This window comes from Anolis carolinensis, chromosome 3 (assembly GCF_035594765.1).
Source record: "Anolis carolinensis isolate JA03-04 chromosome 3, rAnoCar3.1.pri, whole genome shotgun sequence".
In the NCBI taxonomy this organism is placed as follows: Eukaryota; Metazoa; Chordata; class Lepidosauria; order Squamata; family Dactyloidae; genus Anolis; species Anolis carolinensis.
In genome coordinates this window covers 209,680,264-209,702,593 of record NC_085843.1, presented here as the reverse complement: position 1 = coordinate 209,702,593, position 22,330 = coordinate 209,680,264, and the positions used below count along the sequence as shown (strand labels likewise).

General features: G+C 38.8%; 1 protein-coding gene across 3 annotated transcripts in view; it reads left to right on the top strand.

The window, feature by feature from the left end:
- The window catches only part of kif20b (kinesin family member 20B), a 63,733-nt gene that overhangs the window by 16,769 nt on the left and 24,634 nt on the right, over positions 1-22,330 (top strand). For all 3 annotated transcript variants that reach the window (XM_008115308.3, XM_008115307.3, XM_008115306.3), the window contains exons 10-20: positions 1,485-1,553; positions 1,838-1,984; positions 2,971-3,133; positions 5,661-5,957; positions 6,671-6,810; positions 9,150-9,270; positions 9,794-10,016; positions 10,832-10,893; positions 11,090-11,209; positions 15,147-15,306; positions 19,550-20,684. In XM_008115308.3, coding sequence (XP_008113515.2) covers positions 1,485-1,553; positions 1,838-1,984; positions 2,971-3,133; positions 5,661-5,957; positions 6,671-6,810; positions 9,150-9,270; positions 9,794-10,016; positions 10,832-10,893; positions 11,090-11,209; positions 15,147-15,306; positions 19,550-20,684 — 2,637 coding nt within the window. The remainder of the gene's footprint in view (positions 1-1,484; positions 1,554-1,837; positions 1,985-2,970; positions 3,134-5,660; positions 5,958-6,670; positions 6,811-9,149; positions 9,271-9,793; positions 10,017-10,831; positions 10,894-11,089; positions 11,210-15,146; positions 15,307-19,549; positions 20,685-22,330) is intronic.

Here is a 22,330-nt window from a genome sequence, read left to right as displayed (position 1 = left end):
TTCAATTGCAGTTTTGAGTAACCTAAGCTACTATCTGTAAAGTATTATTGAACTTAGCCACACTCTCAAAAATCAGTTTCGGATTACTTCTTGAAGACAAGTTTTCTATACATATCATAGTTGAGATAACCTGCAACTCTGTGTATGGATATCATTGTATTTGTAATTGTTTTCTCTCCTGACCCTTTTGTGAATTCTTATTTCATGGTGGAAACCAGGGATACAATCCACATTTTGGGGCACAGAATAAACTATATAATTTAAAGAAGGTGGAATTTGTGAGCTAAAAATAAATCATGGGTTCTAACTGATTTGTGTCAGTGTCAGGACCCAGGCTGCAGAGCACCAATAACCATACACAGAGGCCAGAATCTATCTAATATCTTTATTGAGGAAATATATAAAGTTAATAAAAGCAAGTGTAGAAAATAGTTCAGAAGTAGACCTTTCAGGAAAGGTCAAAATTAGTCCAAGAAAACAATGTCCAATATGAAATATTAAGGTCCAAAGTTGTAATCCAATAACCGAAACACTCACTTTGCCAAGCAAAGTGAGGGGAATTGACAAGGTCCTTTAGTCCATGAAGCTTAATGCAAGGCTAGGAAGCAAACTAGATTCTTGGCAAACAAGGCTTGATTCAAGGCAACAAGAAGCGAGGAGCAAGAACTGGGTCCGTGGGAAATCCGTGGCGAGGTCCGGGGAACAAGGCAGGGCTGGAACGAGAACAAGGTCCTGGAAACTGGAGTAGCGTAGTCCACACACAATCTACTCCCGAAGCTGACGAATTGACTCCGCAAGGAACCCTTTGTGGGCAAGCATCTATATAGGATCTTGTTTTCCCGCCAAAGCAGACTTTCTCTGGGGAACAAGAACCGAAACCTAAACTGTCCAGATGCAGGACTCCTTAAACTTTCCCAAGGGAAGTAGACTTAATCTTCTAATTGTCTGGCAGCTATCCGGGCGCTTCGGCGAGTCGCCTCCCGCGCGTGTCTATCTTGATTATAATAAAGGCGGCGCGAAAATGTGGGAGATTTCTCCTCAAGGCTTGTTTGTCTGACTTCTTGTGGGCAAACATCCTGCAGCTGCAAGGGCTCCAAATCTGGCAGAAACGGTGGGAAACCCAAGTTTTCCTCTTCATCTGCCACAACAGTACTAGGAACGGGACTACATGGCCCATAAGTCATCACAGTCAGGCTCACAATTTACGATTTATTTGTAGAGATGGGTTTGGACACAACAGCAAGCCAGGATTCAACAAATTGCAAATTGGCTTAGATGGGAATATATCTATTTGTTCAGCACAGTTGCATCTTAAAACCCCCTTTTGCTTGATCACAGTATAGCAAATTGAGCACAGTGTATTTGGAAATAGTGGAAGTATCCAGGTTCTCTAAAATCTTATTTTACTAACATTTGAAGACCTTTTCCCCATAATGTGTGAAGACAACATGTTAAAAGTGACTTGTTTTATATTTATCTTTCAGTCATAGCATATTCACTGTGAAAATGCTGAGAATCGATTCTGAATCAACTAGAGTCATGCAGGTCAATGAGTAAGTAATCTTTCTGTTGAAAGTACAGTGGGCCCTTCGTATCCACTGGGATTTGTTTCCAGGACTTTATATGGATACCAAAATCCATGGTTGCGCAAGGTCTGTGATGCCATAAAATTTTGGCAAAATCAAGGTTTGCTTTTGGGATTTAAACAAGTATTTTCAAGCCATTAATGGTTGAAAGTGTGGATGCAAAATCTGTGGATACAGGGGCCCAACTATAATTGTTTCTTCCTGAACATTAAGGTAACATGTAAATATATAACCTATTTGTCTACCTCCAGGTTATTTCTATGTGACCTTGCTGGCTCAGAGCGTTGTGCCAGAACCCACAATGAAGGAAACCGATTAAAAGAGAGTGGGAACATTAACAACTCGTTACTTATTCTAGGCAAATGCATCAATGCCTTGAAGACCACTCAACAATCAAAGTAGGTTCTGGTGGACTTTTCAGCTTCACTTCAGGGGAATTGAAAGGTCCTTCTAGCTGGTCTTCTATATAAAGTGAACGCAAATGCTAAATGTATTGTGACAGTGGGAAAATGTATGTTTTTATGTAATGTACCCTATTTTCATTTACGACTTATGTATAAGCTAAGGATAGGCTTGGTGTCAAAATTAAGGATTCTGATATGAACTGTGAATAAGTCATTCCATGGAGATGGAAAAGCTCCTACCTACTGCCAGCATTTCCTCACCAAGGCATTCAAAATGATCAGAAGTCTTGCCATGGCAGAGAGATCGGGGGGGGGGGGGGGGGGAATCAATGCTTCTTTCAGGTTTTCCCAGGACAGGCTAGCTCTTGCCTTTTACCACTCTATACAGAGAAGTGAATGATTTCTAATAAGTGTTAGGACATAGTCCTCACATTGATCCATGGAGAAGTCAGAGTGGCACCACACTAAGAGTCAAGGGGAGAGCCACCTCTCTGTCAAGATGGCTATGGCCAAATATGGTTAGAAACTAGCCCAGTTAACTTCACAGCTGCTAAATTGGGGAAAGCTCAAATCCTGAGTCAGGATTCGGGGCTTCTCCTGATTTAGCTTAACCTGGGATAAGGCTACGTTAGGTTGGCCTTGCCTTTGATTAAGTTAGAGCAGCCCCATGCAGCGTTTAGCCACTCTGGGGCTGATCAAAGAGACACTGACTTAAGTAGTCATTGTAGAAGATCCCATAGATAGATAGGTGAAATGTTTGTGCTTGTATGCTTCATATTCCCTGTGTGATATGAATCATAATAAAGGAAAAAGAAAACAAAAAAGATATGGTCAGCACTAAAACAAGTCTTTTGGTCCCAAGGGTTAGAATGTCTGAACGAGACTTGTCTCCTTTTCACTGCTAAAATGTGTAGTTGGGAATTTAAATTGCTTCTGAGAAGCTTGACAACTCATGCAATGTCATGCTTGTCTTATTTTAGGTTGCAACAGCATATCCCCTTTCGAGAAAGTAAGCTAACTCACTTCTTTCAAGGTTTCTTCAGCGGCAAAGGAAAAGTGTGCATGTTAGTTAATGTCAGCCAGAGTGCTGCAGCATATGATGAAACGCTCAACGTGCTCAAGTTTTCGTCAATTGCTCAAAAGGTAAGTGATCAAAGAGTAATTGGAAGACACTGACCGGATCAGCAAAAATCCACAGGCTCATACATGGTTTTAGGTGTTGTAGTGCATCACTGCCCTTGGGGGTCATCAAGAGTTGTTATGAAAGGTGGATATGCAGAGTCAACCCATTTCTGCTTTTTGCTTGGAAAAAACCCCTACTTCTCTCCAATGGGATGTTTTAATGCACAAGTATGTGTGGCGTCACAGCTTTGGTTTCCAAAACCATAATATTACTGGGTAATTTAGGTTGTTTTGTTGTTGATGGTTAAACCTTGAATTGCTTTTGAATCACTTCACTTGACTATATGGAGAGGGGGTCTGGATCATAGGGGGTGGGGTGGCGGACCAATTTTTCCTCCTCCATATAGGAAGTTACTTATGGTTTTGGTTTGTTCACTTTTGTTTCAGTCTTTGACGGCTTTGCTTCAGTTTTGCAGGACTGAGGGTCATGGGAGATGAATCAGGGAAAGCTGTGAGCAATGGCTTGTGTGATTTTTTTGACAGTTTTTGCCTGGATAAAATGAAAGTTTGTCATGGAGAACCTATGCCATTTGAAGGGTTTTTGAGGGTCACAAAGACTGCAAAAAGGGTCTGGGGCCATGTGCATCCTTCAGTTTGCCTAATTCTGTTTTAGATTCGGATCTTTCCAAAATCTCTGTGGAGTTGGATAAAATATGTACTTGTTTTTGTTCAGGCAAACTCAAAATATTAGGGAATTGTTCAGCAAGAATGGAAGTGATATCAAAAGAAGTGATATAGGGCTTAAACGGGAAGCAGCTTCCAGCTTACTAGTACTGGCTTATAAAATTTCTGGTTGTTGCTTATACTGATTGTTTTACACTATGTAACAAAATTTGAAAAAAAAATCTGTTCTTGGTTTGAAAGTGTGATTTCTTGTTTAATTGTGTGGTACTTACTTTGAAAATAGTTGTTCTACTCCAGAAACTTCATTTTTGTGACTTCCACAAACTATTTATTTTATTATTTATTTATTTAATTTATATACCGCTCTTCTCCCCCAGGGGGACCCAGAGTGATCTAGGTTGAATTGCTTGAGACTCTTATGAGATATTTACAGAAAAACTATAGGAAAATGTAGTGCCGGATGTCCCACAAAAAATGTATTTGCTGTTTAATAAGCTTTTCTCATATTTTATGATATAACCAATTAGGAAATTACCTTTATAATCCAGGAACAAAAACTGTGTTACTTAGTGTTACCTGTAAGCAGCTGAAAATCACATATGCTGTGCTTATAGTACTGTTGGGTCTGCAGGTCACTGTAATGTGAAAAATGTAATCCCATTCCTCTGCTGCAAAAGGGCAGAAAATTCCTGCGGAAAACATATTAAATACTGTGCAGAAACTTGCAGCTTCAAATTGTGTGTCTTTTCTTTATGCGAAGTGGAAATTGAAATCCTTGCACAGACACTAGCGACCAAAGGAACTTGAAAAGTAACAGCCAAACATTTCCTTCCTTTTGAATAACTACATTATTTTTAAAGGTCATTTGACCTTTCTAAAAGTCTAAGGTCCTTTGGGTAATTCAGTGATAACCATTTTAATAGTTAATTACATATTATTTGGCATATATGCCACATTCATTTCCCACAGAGTTTACTGCCCAAAGTTCATGTGGATTTTATGGTTGTATTGTTAAGTCATGCAGCAGCTTCTCTGTTATTCTATGCTCTTCTCTCCTACAATTTTGGGTACTGAAAGGGACCTCAAGGGCCATGCCTTCAAATAGAAATGTACTAAAGCATGATTGAAAGACTTCCAAAAGAAAAACGTCCACCATCCTTTGAGGCAGTCCACCATTGGGCAATTCTTACAGTAAAGAAGTTTTAAATGGAATCTCTTTTTCTTATCATTTGGATCCGATAGTTTGTGTTTTGATCTCTGGAGCAGCCAAAAACATCTTTCATCTTCCATAGAGCATGCCTTTAGATATTTAAAAATGGCTTTCGTGTCACCTTTCGCTCTTCTCCAAGCTAAACATTCCCAGCCGCCTAAGCTATTCTTCTTAAGTGTTGATTTCCATACCTTTGACCATTTTGGTTGTCTTTCTCTGGACACATTTCTGCTTGTCAGTATTCTTCTGGACCTGTGGTGACTAGAACTAGCCACAGCATTCCAGGTGAAGTGTGAACAAAACTTATCACAATACATGCATTTATAGTAAAAATTGAACAATGACATGATGCTGCTAAAACACAATAGAATATAATATAATTAATAACCTAGTTGCATACAACGGTAACATGATCTAAATTAAATTAAACATGAGGAGCTATATCCAAATAAGTAGGAATTGAAATGGTCAAATTTTAATCAAGGAGCCCTATAGCAGAGAAGTCATGTAGTATAGTCCTGGGTAGTCATAGAAGAAAGTGTCAATTTTGCATACCTGTGGAGAACTTTTTAAGTTATTGTGTAGACAGGAAAGTCTTACAGTAACTCAGATAACTAACTGCTCTAATATTTTCTCAACATTTTTACTGAACAGGTCATGGTCTTAGATTCTCCCAACTCTCCCCAAGTAGAGGAATTGAACCAAACGTCTGAAGTGGTCACCGAAGTGGATGGATGTTTAGCTGTTAAAAGAGCTACTATTCAATGGGAAAGGACATTGGAAGATGTGATGGAAGATGAAGAAGAGCTGGTAGAAGAGAACAGTGGGGAACATGAGGTAAACTGCACAGCAGAAAACACACAGGAAAATGAGTATGAGGATGAAGAAGAGATGCCCAGCCAAATGGAAGATGAAGACAGTGATGTCATAATTAGAAAAGCAGAATATCAGGTATGTTCTTGAGCTAGAAAAATAGATATGATGACCTAAATTGGGAGGGCAAAGTGCATCCTGCAGACTCCATGTGGCCCTTGGCGACCCCTATGTGCACTCTTCAGGACCTGTTGAATATCTCTTCCCACTTACAAAATGTTTTATTTTAATTAGAGGGGTTCAAATGAAGAGTTTTTGCTAGTGAGATCTCATTACTTTAGAGGATCATTACTGACCCCCATTTTTATGCCGATGGTTAATTTATTAACTTAAAATGTTCCCATATCCTCTAGGACAGTGGCCCTCCAGGTATTTAAGACATCCGCTCCCAGAATTCCTGGCATTTGGACAAGCTGACTAAGGCTTTTGGAAGTTGGGGGGGGGGGGCACAAGTTTGACACTTCTGTTCTAAGGCTTTGAGGTTTATTTTTTAATTCACTCTGATAGCAAAATGAATGCTGGAAATGAGAAGGGCCCAGGCTACTAGTGCTTAGAACTTAAATCAGTTCAACTTTTTGTTTCTATATAAATCCCATTTTTATTGTTGCAAAGGAGAGCCATCTTAGTCATTAAAATATTTTTGTTTCTTCTTGTGACCTAAGACATTGGTGGTAGTAGGCTTTGGGGCATCATATCCAAGACAAGTTCACAAGCTTGACAAACATCCTGAAGAAACAAATGCTGAACAATGTTTTCCCTATATTGATTCTGCTCTTTGTGCTCATGCTTAGAGGCTACTCAGTATAATAGAAACACTAAGAAACAAGTTGACTGACGAAAAAAAAGATAAGCTGCTCTTGGAACTAAAAATTCGGCAAGAAGTTATGGAGGAGTTTACTCAGTACTATGCTGCAAAAGAGAAAAGTTGCAAGTAAGTTTGCTCTTCTTACATTTCTAGAGTAATACTAAAACTTTTTGATGCAAAGGTTAGCATGGTATGCATCCACACTAAATCCTATCCACCAAAAAGCAGCCTTTAGGTTAGGAGCATAAGGGAAAAATCAAATTTTTGTGTCATATTACATAGCTGATCGCCCAGCTGCATACAACCCTTGGGCACAGTCTGTGTGGCCTGAGAACCACTGAGGAATGCTGGACATGTTTCTTGTAGCCCACTTGATCCACTTTGGCTGATTTGTTGGAAGCACTGATTTTCCGCTGCTACAGCAGTAACCATGATGATCTCTGCACACGCAGGTGGAACAGGACTGCAACTTTGCAAATGTCATACTTGTTGGAATATTTTCTAACCCTCTGTGAGGCAGTCCTCAAAAACTGGGCAGCTTTTCAAGGGTTATTGGCGGATTGGGAATTAATTCTGCCACAAGACCAAACCCAACTTAGGGTATTTGCATAAAGAATGGCACTATTTGCATAAAAAGTCATATTGTCTATGTAGGAAATTGTTTTTTGTGCATAAAAGGAGAAAATGGGGTTTTCTTGGGTGCAAAATGAGCCCCAAACTGCAAAGATTCTTTTCTATTCTCCGTATCAGGGCTTCCTGACACTTAAGAAACTGTTTTTTTCCTCCAAAAACTACAATATTTTCCAACATATGTGTTGTCGAAGGTTTTCATGGCTGGAATCAACCCAGTGTGAGTTTTCCAGGCTGTATGACCATGTTCCAGAAGCGTTTTCTCCTGGCATTTCACCTGCATTTTCAAACATAGTTGCTGTCACTAATGGAGAACAGAGAAGGAAACACGTGGCCTCCTTGTACCTTTTGCCCATGTATTGTGGTCCACTCCCTGCCACAGTGAGAAAAATGACATTTTATTTTAGTAAAATCTTCCCCTTGTTTGTAACAAGTCCCCCCCCCCCCCCCCCCCCCCCGGACACTTCGTTTATAAACAGAATAGCACTTCCAGCAGGTTTCGGGCAATTTGCTTGTGAACAAACCATTTAATGACTGGATGCCTTCTTTCAAAAGGGAGAAACATTTATCTCGAAGGTGAAGTTTTGTGTGTGAAGGACCCTTTTAGATTTGAGCCTCAGTCCCCAACTCGGAGGCTCAAATAAACCCCAAACTGCAAAGATTCTTTTCCATCTATTCTCCTTGTCAGGACATTTTGACACTCAAAAAACTCATTTTCCCTCTAAAATTACAATACATTTCAAAGATGGTTGCTTTCCTTAATTGAGAACTGGGGAGAAAACGTGGCCCTCTTCATCCTGCTTTGACGAAGAAACTTCCATATACCCTTTCTTGATAAAACTGACAGCAGTTTCCTTGTTGTAACAGTAATGGGAAAATATGTAATCTCCCTTCTAAGTACTCAAAATGGGGGCCAGGTTGCCCACCCCAATGAGCCTATGCCCAGTTATTACTGGGCACACAGCTGAAGTTTACTATCATACTGCCTGTAGCCTTCTTTGGCCCAAATAGTTCTTTAGATTATGGGTTCTGAATATTGACTCTGGAAAGTGATCAAGGGGTGGCTTGCGTGAGATCTCAATACAATAGAAACACTGTATCTGTTTAAAAACCTTCCTGTGAATGCTTTAAACCATGGGTAATAGCAGATGCTATAGTCTGACTATACTTGGGCCAGAAGCAGATGACAGAACTGTACTGGAGGACCTAGAGCAGTGGCTCCCAACCTTTGGCCTCCAGGTGTTTTGGACTTCAACTGCCAGAAATCCTAGCTAGTTTATCAGCCGTTACAAATTGTGGAAGCTGAACTCCAAAACACCCGGAGGCCCAAAAGTTGGGAACCACTGACGTAGAGAAACCCACAAACACTTCTGGATGGGGGGTATTTTTTAAAGTAAGTGAAACTGTGGGTATGAAATCCACGGATAAGGGAGCCATACGTTTTATGTTGTACTTAGTTTATTACTTGAGAATGTGAATGTTAAGATGCTTTCATTAGACAGTATATTTCTCTTCTGTCCCTTCCATGTTGGACACTAAAGGAAGAAACATTGAGAACCAATTTAGACCTCTTAGCATACAAACAAGAATGAGTGCAATGGGATATGCTGTTTTCAGTGGAGTGCAGGGTTTTCCTGATTCTAATCTAATTCCTCATATTGCTTCAGATTCATATGAGTTAGAAACAAATTCCTGATATAATCTAAACCCTTTGCATACCATATCTAAAGTACCAGCAAGGTCTTTTAAAATGTTAGTGGAATTTTCGGTCAGGAGAACTACCTGGCATACAGCTTATTTCTCACACTTATATTTTGGTTGTTCCTAAATCATAGTAAAGAAATTGTGGAGAACTCTGAGGAACACATGCAGATTCACAAGAATCCGGTGAACAATGAAGGAGAAGAAGCAGAAAGTGTTCTAGAGACCCAAACTACTGTGCTGGACACAACACAGGTAAATCTTACATCGTACTTTATTGCTAATGCAAGGGGTGGAGACTGTGTGACCATCCAGCTACTGTTGAACTGTGATGAGGTCAGAAAGCAAAAAAATTGAACAACACTGAAAGAAGAATACATTTAGACATGGGAAATTGGGTAAACTTATAAGTTTCAAGGAAAGGGGAGTTATATACACTTTATTCCCCCTGCTTTCATCTTGCAATTTAATCTCATTTTACCAAGCATATTATTTAATCAAGTTTTATTGTGTTTTAATTTATTTTAGTTAACTATTTTAGGATAGTGATTAGTGTCTATTTGTCCATGTATCTTTTTTTTGTCTTTAATTGTTGATATGGTCAGTGGATTAATCAATAAACAGATCGATTTATATATAGGGCATTCTAACCCATGTCCTCAGACATCTCAACATATTTTGTGTAAAGACACTAGCTGTCTTCTGTTGTGGCTGAAGAGTCATATCCTACAGATCCGCTTTTCATGTCAACCTTTTATTTTCTCTTTCTTGCAATAAGGGTGATGAAGCTGCAGAGTTACTAGGTGCTTCTGATCTTTCCTGTATGGTGGAATCATTGCAAGAGAATGTCTCTGATATTAAGAACCAGGCGGCCATTGCATACAGAGCAATTCAAGACCTGGAAGAACCTCAAATAACTATTGAACGGCTTGAAAAACAATTGGCTGAAGTTACAGCTGAGCTGTCTCACACACAAGAGGAACTTTTGCGCAGGAATCAAGGTGAGCACAGTGAGAAGAACCACAGCCTGGCAATTAGGTAGTGACGTGTACTGGCATAAATCCTAATACAGATTATCTTTATGGCTGTTGCAGAGAAAAGAATTCAGCACCTCTCCTGTGGAATCTCTCTCTAACCATTGAGCTTACAGTATTCCTGTCGGGACTCTCCTTTGATATGATGATTAAGTGACCATTCTAAATGCAGGGCAGCTGAGAGGTGTTCAGATACATTCTAATAGCTGGGTTTTTAGTTATGATGTCATCCTCCAGGATCTTTGGAGGTTTTTCAGGAAACCTTCAGAATGTTTTAGAGGATACCTTCTTTATTATGCACCCCCTCTTGCAACATAGCTGGACTATTCTTTGCTGACCATTTCCTCTTTCTGACCACCACTTGGCCACATCAGAGGCCCCTGGCAGTATGGCACTGAGTCCTGCATGCATGGAGAGAGGAGACAGGGCATTTTATGGGTCTCTGCCATAAAATGTTGGCCTAGATCTGACAGAAAAGACCTATATCTAGTTCCAAGTAATTGTGTGGGGAGGAAGACTTCTAAACTAATCATGGAAGCAGGGCAGGAATCATGTCAGGATGGAGGAGGTGATTATATTACAGGATGTATGTAGCCTAAAAGGCAATATTTCCAGTACTTGATCCAACAGGTTTTCGTCCTTTTTATGAGGGTGTACTCTGAATAGAAACCATTAACAGAAGTAGGACAACCGAGATAGTTACCCTGTTTGATGCATTGCTTTAAAAAGTCTGAGCAATTCTTTTTTGTCATTTAATATTATTAAAAACTCTTATATTATAGCAGAGAAAATGAAAGATGACAAACTGAGTGAATCTACTAAAATTCTTCATGATGCTGTTGAGGTAAATACATTTTTAACTTACTTACTACGCTTTACTTTTTTGTTGAGTTTTGGCCCATGACAACTTTTCTGAGTATCATAAACCATTGTCTAAGAAACCAAGAAATATTGGTCTGAAATTATTTTGGGTTTGTCAACAACCACATTCTAATATACTGACTTCTCTAAGCTTGAACTTCTTGACTTTTCTTTTAAAGAAAATGGCTCAACAGAACAAAGGCATACAAGAGTTAAATCAAATCGTGGAGCAAAAGGATGATGAAATTAAGAGGCTGAAAGTTCTAGTGAATGAATTTGAAGCTGTGATAGAAGTCTCTGTAAGTGTTTAATTTTCCAGTTCTTATTCTCAAAAGTTTCAGTTGTGTTAATAATTTCTGCCCAATGCCCAGAATTAAGTGTTAGGCAGAAATCCAAAGGCCATATAATTAATAGAGGCACTAGAAGGGCCGTTGTTGTTTATTCTTTTAGTTGCTTCCGACTCTTTGTGACTTCATGGACCAGCCCATGCCAGACCTCCCTGTTGGCTGTTGCCACTCCCAGCTCCTTCAAGATCAAGCCAGTCACTTCAAGGATACCGTCCATCCATCTTGCCCTTGGTCAGCCTCTCTTCTATTTTCCTTCCATTTTCCCCAGCATAATTGTCTTTTCTAAGCTTTCCTGTCTTATTATGTGTCCAAAGTACTTCCTTCCCTCCAGTGAGCAGCCGGGCATTACTTCCTGGAGTATGGACTAGTTTGATCTTGTGGTCCCAGGCACTCTCAGAATTTTCCTCCAACATCACAGTTCAAAAGCACCTGTCTTCCTTTGCTCAGCCTTCCTTATGGTCCAGCTCTCGCATCCATAGGTTACTACGGGGAATACCATTGCTTTAACTATGCAAACCTTCATTGCCAGTGTGATGTCTCTACTCAGAAGGGCCAAATAGAGGTTTTATTTTTGTTTTCAATAAAGCTTTCATGGCTCCCAATATTCTAAAAATTGACAAGACATTTGCAGGTTATTGATAAGGCAAATGGGGTCTGCTGGGTAAATAATGTTTTTTTCTTTTCTTTTTTCTTTTTTAGAGGTAGAAATCACATTGCTTAGGCATGCATAGAGTAGATTTATGGTTCTCAGATTAAAGACTTAAAATGTGCCACTTGTGGCAGAACATAAAAATATAGGAAATGCAAAAGTTGCTTTGTTGCTTTTCGGCACAGCTAACATTTATTTTGGCCCCAGGACATAGTCTGAATGAGCATGATGCAGCAACATTGCTAGAGCAAAGTAGGTTTGGGTGTGGTTAATGCGTGATGGGATATTATCTGGAAAACATCAGGATCACACTTCTGAAAGTTTGTTTTTCATTTTGACGGCCTCAGCTACAACAACCAACAGTTTGTTGTAAATAGTTTGTCAGAACTCTACTCCCAACCGGAAGTGAGTGCCTTCTACCCAATGGATACAGCATTGATGTAAAGAGAGTGAAATTCTGTTCATGCCACTTTGATAGAAGTAACGTGTCATCACAATGCCTAGAAAACCCATTACCAAACATTGGCATGTGTCTCCAGTCACTCAACAGTAGGGCAGATAAATGGATAGTTTACTGTTTCTACTTTTGCTAATATATGATGGCAATAGTACATTTTAGGCTTAGGCTGTGGATCTGTGTGTTTATAGGTGTGTATAAGCATCTCTGTATGTGTATAAACACACACGTGCATTCACACACATATGCTTATCCTCTTTGTATTGACTAAAGCTTTCACAGCCAGAATCACTGGGGCTTCCAGGCTGTATGGCTGTGTTCTAGCAGCATTTTCAGATACATATTCAGATCATCTGAAGATCGCAGTCAAAGATGCAGGTCAAGTGTGAGAAGAAAAGCTGCCAAAACATGGCCATTCAGCTCAGAAACCACATAACATCCCCCTTATCCTCTTTGTCTGTATACAAATTCAGACTTGGGGCCTAGGCGTAAATCAGGGATGAGCAATTGCCGTCCCTCAGAGACTTAGGATGACTGCATCAAGAAGACAACTGTGTTGCAAAGAATTGTCCTCATATGCCCCAGTGGCCTCTTAGGACCAATAGCGGCCTTTTTATTGTAGGAAGTAAAAAGATCCCTGTGGGACTGTATTTCCAAGCTAATATGAACAGTGCAGTGGGAAATAAAGCTCTTCTTTGTAGGCAGACACAGTTAATGTGTACCTACAAACCTCTCTGCTCTATAGTTTAATAAAAAAATCTGTCCTGAATCAAGCTACAATGTCAAAAGGCTACATTAAGTATGTGTAACTTGATAATTTTGGGACAGGATGCCAAGGATGTATGTTTTAGCTGCTAAAAGCAACTTGAGTCGTAACCAGTCCCTCAAGATTGAACTGAACTATTGGCTGGGGACAGGGTGAGCTTATGGTGGTTGCTGTTGAAAAAGCACGTCCAGCCTTTTGCCAGAAAGCATTATTCTCAAAAATTGTCATAAGTGAATTTCAATAATGTAAGGTGATCGGTTCCCTCTATTAGTGAAGGTGTGGAATAAGATAACAACAATGGCTCTTGGTATAAAAGAGCCAGTAAGGTGTAATGGTTTGCGTAATGGATTACAATTCTGGAAACTAAGGTTTGAAGCCCTACTTGTCTGTGGATTCCCACTCTGAGCCTCAAAGGGAAGGCAAAGACAGTCCCCTTCTGTACAAATTTTGTCATGAACTCTTTGGTGTCACCAGAAATTGGAAATCATCAGAAGACACATAAGAGCAACATTATTATAAATATAATTGTTAAGACAAAGTCATGTATAAAGGAAAAATCCTTGACCTGTTTCAAGAAAGACTGGAACTTAATTATTACTTTTTTAAAACCAAAGATGGGGACAAATTTCTACTATTGGTTTTCTGATTTACTAAATGTAGAAGGGCGGTTATGTTGTACGGCTTGGGACCCATCTACCTTTGTGACCGCCTTTCCCCCTCGGCTTGCTGGAACGAGGGAGAGGGCCTTCTCTGTAGTGGCCCCCTGGCTTTGGAATTCCCTCCCTAGGGAGATTAGATTGGCCCTAACCCTGTCTGCCTTTATCAAGCAGCTGAAGACATGGCTCTTTCAGTGTGCATTTGAATAGCCACCAACATGATAGACCCTTATCTCTGACACATTGCTTTTAGCACTTTATTTCCCTTCCTATTTATCCTATCCCACATTATCCCAACCAACTCTCTGACACTGTCTATGCACTTTATTAAAAGGCCTTGAAATCTTGTAACTTCTTAGGCCCGACCCCTTTTTTTTATCCATAGTGGTTGATGTTTGTATTATTACTTCAGTCGCTTGGTCATTATATGTTTTATTGTATGCTATGTTTTAATTGATTATTTGATTTGATTGTTGTATCTTTGTTTTAGTTTATTAATATGTGTTTTAAACTGTTATACTTTGTCTCTGTTTGGGCTGCGCCCCATGCTAGCTGCCCCGAGACCCTTCGGGGAGATGGTGGCAGGATAGAAAAATAAAAGTATTATTTTAAAAATATTATTATTGTTACATTAAAGACATAGAAAAAGGATGGTTGTGTGGGTTTGTAGTGGTTAGGATAGTTGTTTTAGATTGAGTTTTGTTAGTTATTGTAGGTTTTTGTTGTTGCAGGTTTTTGGCAGGAAACTGTATGAGTCTTTGTTCATATGTATGACTAAGTTTGCTTTCTTGAATAAAAATTAATGTTAAAAAGGAAATGTTCTGAAGGAACACAAGGACAAAGGGGTGCATAAAGAGATGGGGTTACTGTACATGGGAACCCACCGTTACACCCACCATAGGAATCCATCTATATTTGGAAAGATATTAGGACAGGACATCTGAAAGCCTTGAAGGAAAGGCAACAAAGAAGTGTATGGCATTATTGTTTGCAAATAGTCACACAATAGATGAAAGAAGCAACATTTCATGCAAAATCAGAAGGAAGAATTCTGTGCCCATGCATTCTAGCATTTTTGGCTTAAAAATATTTTTACCCACTGGTGGGATAACATTGAGTTCATTGTTGTGTTTTTCTAACAGTCAAAGCTACTACATCATTCTGGCTCTAAGAAATATCCCTAAGAAATTAACTGCCATGATGTGAAATATTTCCTTTAGTGCATATATTTTATTTAGATTTTATTTACAATTAGTTCAAACTTAACTTCATTTTTGCACTGATGGAAAACCTCCCTTAGGTTAAAGTCTCCCGCTTGTGCTGCTGATTTTCATAGAATTCTCTTTCTCTCTTTAATATAGGAGAACACAGTCGCAGCTATGAAACATGAAATAGGGCACAAGAATCCTGACAAACGAAGCCGTACTCATTCGGCAGAATCCCTGAAGAAGTATGTGGATACTGGAAGGAAACGGTGTATAGAAAGTGATGATGAAGAAGATAGTCCACCTGCAAAGCAAGGTATCCTTTCCTGTTCTGGAGGTGCACAAAGATTCCAGAATTCAAAGGTTGCTTATGTATCAGAATAAACAATGGCAGCATGAATTAATAGCCAAGTAGAAGAGCAATGGCTGTAAAATCCAGCGTGGAGCTTTGCTTTGCATGTTCTCTACTGTTTTATCTTCTAAAAGTCTAAAATAAATATTTTAATAGAAAATCATTTTTTCCTCTGTATGTTGCATGTATCTTTGTAACAGAATAAATGTTAAATTAATCTCTGTTTAGTGAGTTTGCTTGTGCCTGTCCCTGTCCAGTTGTGTTCTTTCAATACTCAGATTATGCATTACATCATGCTAGTTCCCTAAGAAATAACTGTCGTGGTGCGTAATATTACATTTAGTGCATATCTTTTATATTTTATTTACTATTAACTCTAACTTTAATTAATCCTTACACTGATAGAAAACTTCTCTTAGATTCTAATCTCCAGCTTGTGCTTCTGCTTTTCATAGGTGGGATATTTTACATATCTGATGTGTGTGCAGACACACAAAATCATCAGTACATGAGCCCAGTACAGAGGTTGTCTTTTCTTAAACATGAGTATATTAACACTGTAGAATTAGTGCAAATCAAAACCACTTTAACTGCCAGAACTCTTTCACTAAATGACTTGTAAAACTACTATTTCCAGGATTCCATGGCATTGAGCCATAGTAGTTTAAGTGTTGTCAAACTGCATTAATTATACAATGTAGGTGCACTGATGTGTGAGTTCATAGAATACCTTTCTCCATGTGAGCTTATTAATCTGTTTTCTCTTTCCAGCATTACTAATTATGTTAATGTATTTTTATGTTTACATTGCGGCTGAGCCAATCATGGGTAGCATTTTATGGTTTTTTTTTGTTTTTGTTATTAAAAAACAGGTTTTGTAACTACAAAGAAGCATTGCTAGATTATTGCACTACTTTGTGGTACAGAGCTGAAAAAAAGTTCTGGAAAGGCATTTGGGTAACCCAAGGGGACTGAGCGAATAAATTAAAATGATGATTTGTTTGACATAATACACAATCACCAAGCCATCTGTTGGACATTTACATATTTATGGAATCTTTTAAGGTGCTACATAATAAATTAATAGTAAGGACGCACTTTGATTACCAAAATACCACACATTCTCCTTATTATTTTTTTTAGCTTTTCTCAGAATTTGAACTTCTTGGCTCATTTGGTTGCTCATATATTCCAATTGTAATAAGGAAACTAAATATTGTAATGGCACCACATCTCATCTAAACCTAGGCTAGGCAGGATCAGTTCTAATTTGTATTAGGAAGGAAGACCTCCAAGGAAGACTATGGCATTCCTTGGAGGTTTGTCAGCTATATCTCAAGTGCTGTCAGTTATATTTCAGAAAAAAGAATGGGCAAAACCACCTTTGAGAATTTCTTGCTTAAGAAAGCCTTATGAAATTCATGGGGTCATCACACACATTGTAATAATAAAGCTATTTCTTTCCTTGAAATAATTGTGGTAGAATGCAATAAATATATATGCAGTATACAGCTAAGCATGTGCATGCACATATGCTGTAAAACTGACATCCCATAGTAATCTATATCAAATATTAAGTGTTGAAACAAACGGGCATACATATTGCCAGATACTGTTTGTGGCTCCAGGCTTAAACACTCTTCCTAGTGGATACATCCCACTGAACAATGGGGATTCTGAGTAAGCATAGGTTTGACTGTGGAACTGCAGTGAAAATATCTCAACTTCTTTGTACGATCCTGTCAAATTTGTAGATTTAAGTACTTTACACATCCCGTTGTATCAATTTAGGATTTGCACTTCGGACCTTAGACCAGTTGTCTTTTTTACCAACCACTGGCAAATAAACAAATTATACTGAAGTATATGAAAAATGCAGTCAGTTATTTTAGAGTGTATAGGGTTTAGGATATTGTTTTTGGACCTCTATGTCTTCTGCAACTAGTTTTCCAGATGAGTAAACTTTCTGCTTATATGAATTGCTGCTTGTTTTGCTAACTTCATCTTAAGTGTAGAAAGTAAGATCCTGTGTTGTCAGACATAACTCTATAATCATAGCTACACGACTGTTCCAAATCCTGCCATTTCAGCCAACCAACCAACCAATTGCATAATTTCTGGGGCACTGCTGATTGAAATGCTGGAAAATGAGATCTGCAGCACCCTCCGGATTGCAAGGCACATTGAGAACAGGCAGCTGGAGAAACCTCTTACGGCCCTGCTACAACTGTTTCTCTCAATGTACACACAACTGCTATCTTGATTTGTAATGCCTTTGAGATTACCGTTTTTCATCACATAATAGTTGCACTTCCCACCTCATCTTTTTGGAGGAAACGGGGTGTTTGACTATTATGTGATGGCAACTATTAGGTGGTGAAAAAAAGCCCTATTTGAAGGGCTTCTTTCACTGTGTAATAGTGAATTTCAGGGCGCAGTCACACGAACAGATGAGGTGGCTGCACCCTCAAAAGAAGCACACGCGTGGGTGACACGTCACCCTCCCACAAGGCTGCGCCTTCAAAGGGGCAGCTGTGCAGGCTAGTGGAGTGTCACCCGCCTGCACAGATGTACCCTCAAATTCAAATTTCCCTTTTGGTGTTGTGAGGCTTGACTTGGCTCCCAGCCAAATCAAGCTCCACAGCATCAAAACAGCAGTCAAACCCTTAGTTCACTCGCCTGGGTGAGTGAACTAAAAGTGCAACTATTATCCGGGGAATGGCAAAAATTAGTTTTTGCCTCCCCCAAAATGGAGCGCAACTATTATGCAGTGGTGACTATTATGCAATGAAATATGATATTTTATTGTGGGACAGCCTGGCTGAAATGTTAGTGTTTGAGGTGGCCATGTTCAGTCATTAAAAACTAAACATGAAACCCTAAAATTAAGAAAACATTTTGTCCAATTTACAGTCTCATAACTATGATATCTAGCACTAGAATCTAATCCTGTGGTCCTGCATTTGGTAGATCCATAAGCAACTAGAATATTTTTTAAATGCTCTTTCAGCTTAGAAAGTTTATGAGAACAGGAAAAATACGGATAGGTTGCACAAGAGTATAAAGATCTATCAAAATTTTCTCATAAGATTTGCACCCTATTGTTTTCCCTTTTGATCGCCCAAAATGTAAGACTTTGAGAAAAAGCGCAAATTAGCTCCCCTTGGGAAAAGGGAAGCTCAGCGTGGGAAAAATAAGTCTACTTCAGCATAGAGTGGTAACAGAGGTAAATAACTCCAGCACTGCAATGTCTAAGGAGCACCATTTGCTCTGCTTAGTTTTTTTAAGTCATAAATAGCTCCTATAGGCAATTAGTAGTTGGAATAGTTTGGCTAAAGCTAACTTCTTGGTACTCTACCCAGTGATTTCACACCTTTGTACATATTAGAGGAAAGATGGGCAATATATAGTTTTCCCGATGTTGTAAGACTGCAAGCTCCACCACTTTTCTTGATCTCTGATAGTTCAAGCTGATGGAAGTTGAGATTGATGTCTAGAGGAGCACGAACTGCCCTAGTGACCTATGATGGTGTCACCTCCAGTAATGACAATATATGTACGATAAGATCCCAGTAACCATAGAACCCATATCTGCGGTTTCACTTACATGGGGAAAAATGGTCTCTAGGAATTTGCTAAGTCTTTCAGGTGATTCTATGGTATACTTCCCCTGGAATTTACCATATAATTGTTTTGGAGGACCTGGCACTCTAGGTCCTCCAATGAAACTATATGCTGAAACCCAAAGTGGGGTAATTTAATGGCATTCGGTCATATCCAAGGTTTCATGTAACTGTTCCAGCCGTAAATGAATGCAGGAGTTTAAGAGGTATCCAGTGGCCCTGGTGGAACTCCTTTTCTGTAGTAGATCAGTGGAAGCTGGATGTTATCAGCATGTAGCTTCAACCTGTTCAAATGCCTACTATTTATCAGTGGGGTGTGATTCAATGGTACCTGGAGGCTGTTGCATAGCTGTAGGGTAAGAAGCATCTCTCTCTCCCTCTCTCTCAAACTCCAGTGTCAGGATACTGACAGAGACTCTAATAAAACATCGTCAGTGGCCTTTAAAAGTATGAAACTGTATACATGTTTCTCAATGAATGTATTGTTGTTTCTCATTTTTTCTCTTTGTACATATGAAATTGCCTGGTTCACTTATCACAGATTACAACTGAGTGAACGTAACTATCTTTTTCAATTTTCATAGGCTTCACTAACAACAATGCTAAAGACACCATAGAGACAACAAAACCCGAACAAATGCATCTCAATTCTCCGAAAGAAAGGGGAGAAATTATAGCATTGGAAGAAAAAAACAAACTGCTAGAAAATAAATTGGTCACACTTAGAGAGGAGTTAGAGAAAGAGAAAAATGGGAATGAGGGGTTTTCTAGAAAGATAGCTAGCTTATATCAGGAGCTTTCTGCTTCAGAAGGAAAAGCTTCTAACCTGAGCAGGGAATTTCAGCAGCAGCAGGTTAATTGTGAGAAAATAATGTCTGAATTGGTTGCGTTAAAAGATGCAAATAAGACCCAAGGAGAGAAAATTCAGAAACTACTTGGAGAAATAGAGGTCGCGAACCAAACTATTGCAGAACAAAAATCAAAGACAAAGGCAGTTGAGGTAAACATCGGTGAGCTAAGCAAGGTTGGTTCCCATCACCTTGCCACAAGTACCGACTTGGCAAGTTCAAAAAGCATTGTAGGGCTTCCAAAAGAAGAAGGGGAAACCCATGTTAGTTGTAGTCAAAGAAACTCATTTCACTGTAGCATTGAAAGTATCTGGGAAGTGAGCAAGCAGATCATTCATTCTTCTTCTCAAAAGAGCCGTCAGATTGAAGACCTCCTCCAACAAGTGGAACAACTACAGAGACGGGCCTTGGATGCCGAAGATGAGAAGCGCGAGCTGAAGGTAGAGCTGACTGAGAAGACCAACCAGTTGCACACCTCCTTGCAGGAAAAAGAGCACCTGCTTAAGAAATTAAGGGATATGGAAAAGGAAAAGGGTCATCATACTGAAAAATTTAGAGAAGAGGAGAAAAAAGCACTTGGCTATTTTGAGCAACTTAAGGATAAAGATGGGCTCATGGAAGAGAATAAGGCAAAGGAGGCCAGGATAACATGTTTGGAACAAACACTTAAAGATAAAGATTCAGTCATTTTAGCTATGGAAAAAGAGGCAAAAGACCTACAGGAGAAAGTTAATATTTCAGAATTTAAAATTAGGAAGTTAGATGAGCAGGAATCACAACTGAAAGCAGATCTTCGGGAACTGAGGAAGGAACTGAGCACGAATGAAGTGCAGCTAAAGAACAAGGAAGAAGCAAAGCAAATGATTGAACAGTAAGTACCATTATTTTCTCTCCACATCCACGTTGCTAATACAGTCAAAAGCATAAATCAGAAATGAGATCAGTTTATGTTAACATCTCCTTGTAAAGAGCTGGGAAGAGCTTGTATAGGATAGTTTCCATTCAGCCACTGCTTTTTAATTTCATTTGAGGAAGTCTATTATCTCTTCAAATTATTGCCTTGCCCTTGCGGTTTTCTTGTAAATTGCTATGCCACATGTCTGCTCTTTTGTTGCTATAAAGAGAGAATAGGGGGAAATTTAATTGAACAAACACTAAGAAAGCAAGAAATTCAATTAAAATAATTGCTTGCAGACTGTACCGAAACCTTTTCTAAAATTTCATTGCAATACATTCTATAATGGAAATTAAATCAATGTCAGATTGTTAAAGATTGAGAGTGGGCCATGTTTCCCATTTTGTTCATGTTTTTCTTTTATTTCAAGCACTTTGTTTATTAAGCATGTGTTTTTTTAAAAAAAAATTCAAATAGTTCTTGAAGTAAGAGAGCAGTATATTGCACCTATGCTTCGTGAGCAGAGGTACCATTAATATATTGGAATCAAATCTGCCTGCTGAAATCAGTGGACCTTTGCCAAACTACATTCTTATTGTTTCATTTGGGTGTAAAACTCGTCATATTCCATATATTGAATGGCTACTATCATCATTTCCCACCATCGTTCGTACTGACCATGGCTGAGGATAAACGTGAAATCCAATGTTACTGGGAGGGTAATGGCATCTTCAGATCTGAGCAAGATACATGCTGGCAATCGAAAACTGATCTGCTTGTGGCTAGGCATTAGCTTTTTGTTTGTTAATGTTAGAACTTCTCATTGCTAAGCATCTTTTGGTTAGTAACAGGTCTGAGACTACTGATATTATAGTAAATTGATATGTTGTATCTTTCCTCTTTTGCTGCTGTGGCAAGAGTATAGAAGAAAATAGGGAAAAGTGCAAAAGTATGCTTTTTCACTTGAAGTTTTGTTCATCTTAAAATACCTCATGCTTAGGGTTAAGCTATTGGTGTATGTACAGTAGAGTCTCGCTTATCCAACATAAACGGGCTGGCAGAACATTGGATAAGTGAAAATGTTGGATAATAAGGAGGGATTAAGGAAAAGCCTATTAAACATCAAATTACGTTATGATTTTACAAATTAAACACCAAAACATCATGTTTTAGAACAAATTGACAGAAAAAGCAGTTCAATACATGGTAACATTATGTAGTAATTACTTTTTTATTAATTTAGTACCAAAACATCGCAATGTATTGAAAATATTGACTACAAAACATTGATTACTAAAAAATTGACTAAAATAAAGATAGAATTGCATAAAATGAACTTACAGTAACAAAATTGTCGGAAATTAAATCTGTAAAAAGTTCAGTCCTTACTGCCTAGAGAAACAGCTGTGGATCTGAGCAGGAGGCAGACTGTTGGATAATCCGGAATGTTGGATAAGCAAAGGTTGGATAAGTGAGACTCTACTGTACCTCATTGTTGCTTTGTGGAAACAGGCATGTAGTCATGGGGTAAACAATTCAGAAACTCCGTTTTTCAAACAACTTCTATTCTATATACATTCATATGGATTAGAGCTGGCCTTCCAGATGTTGTTTAACTGTAT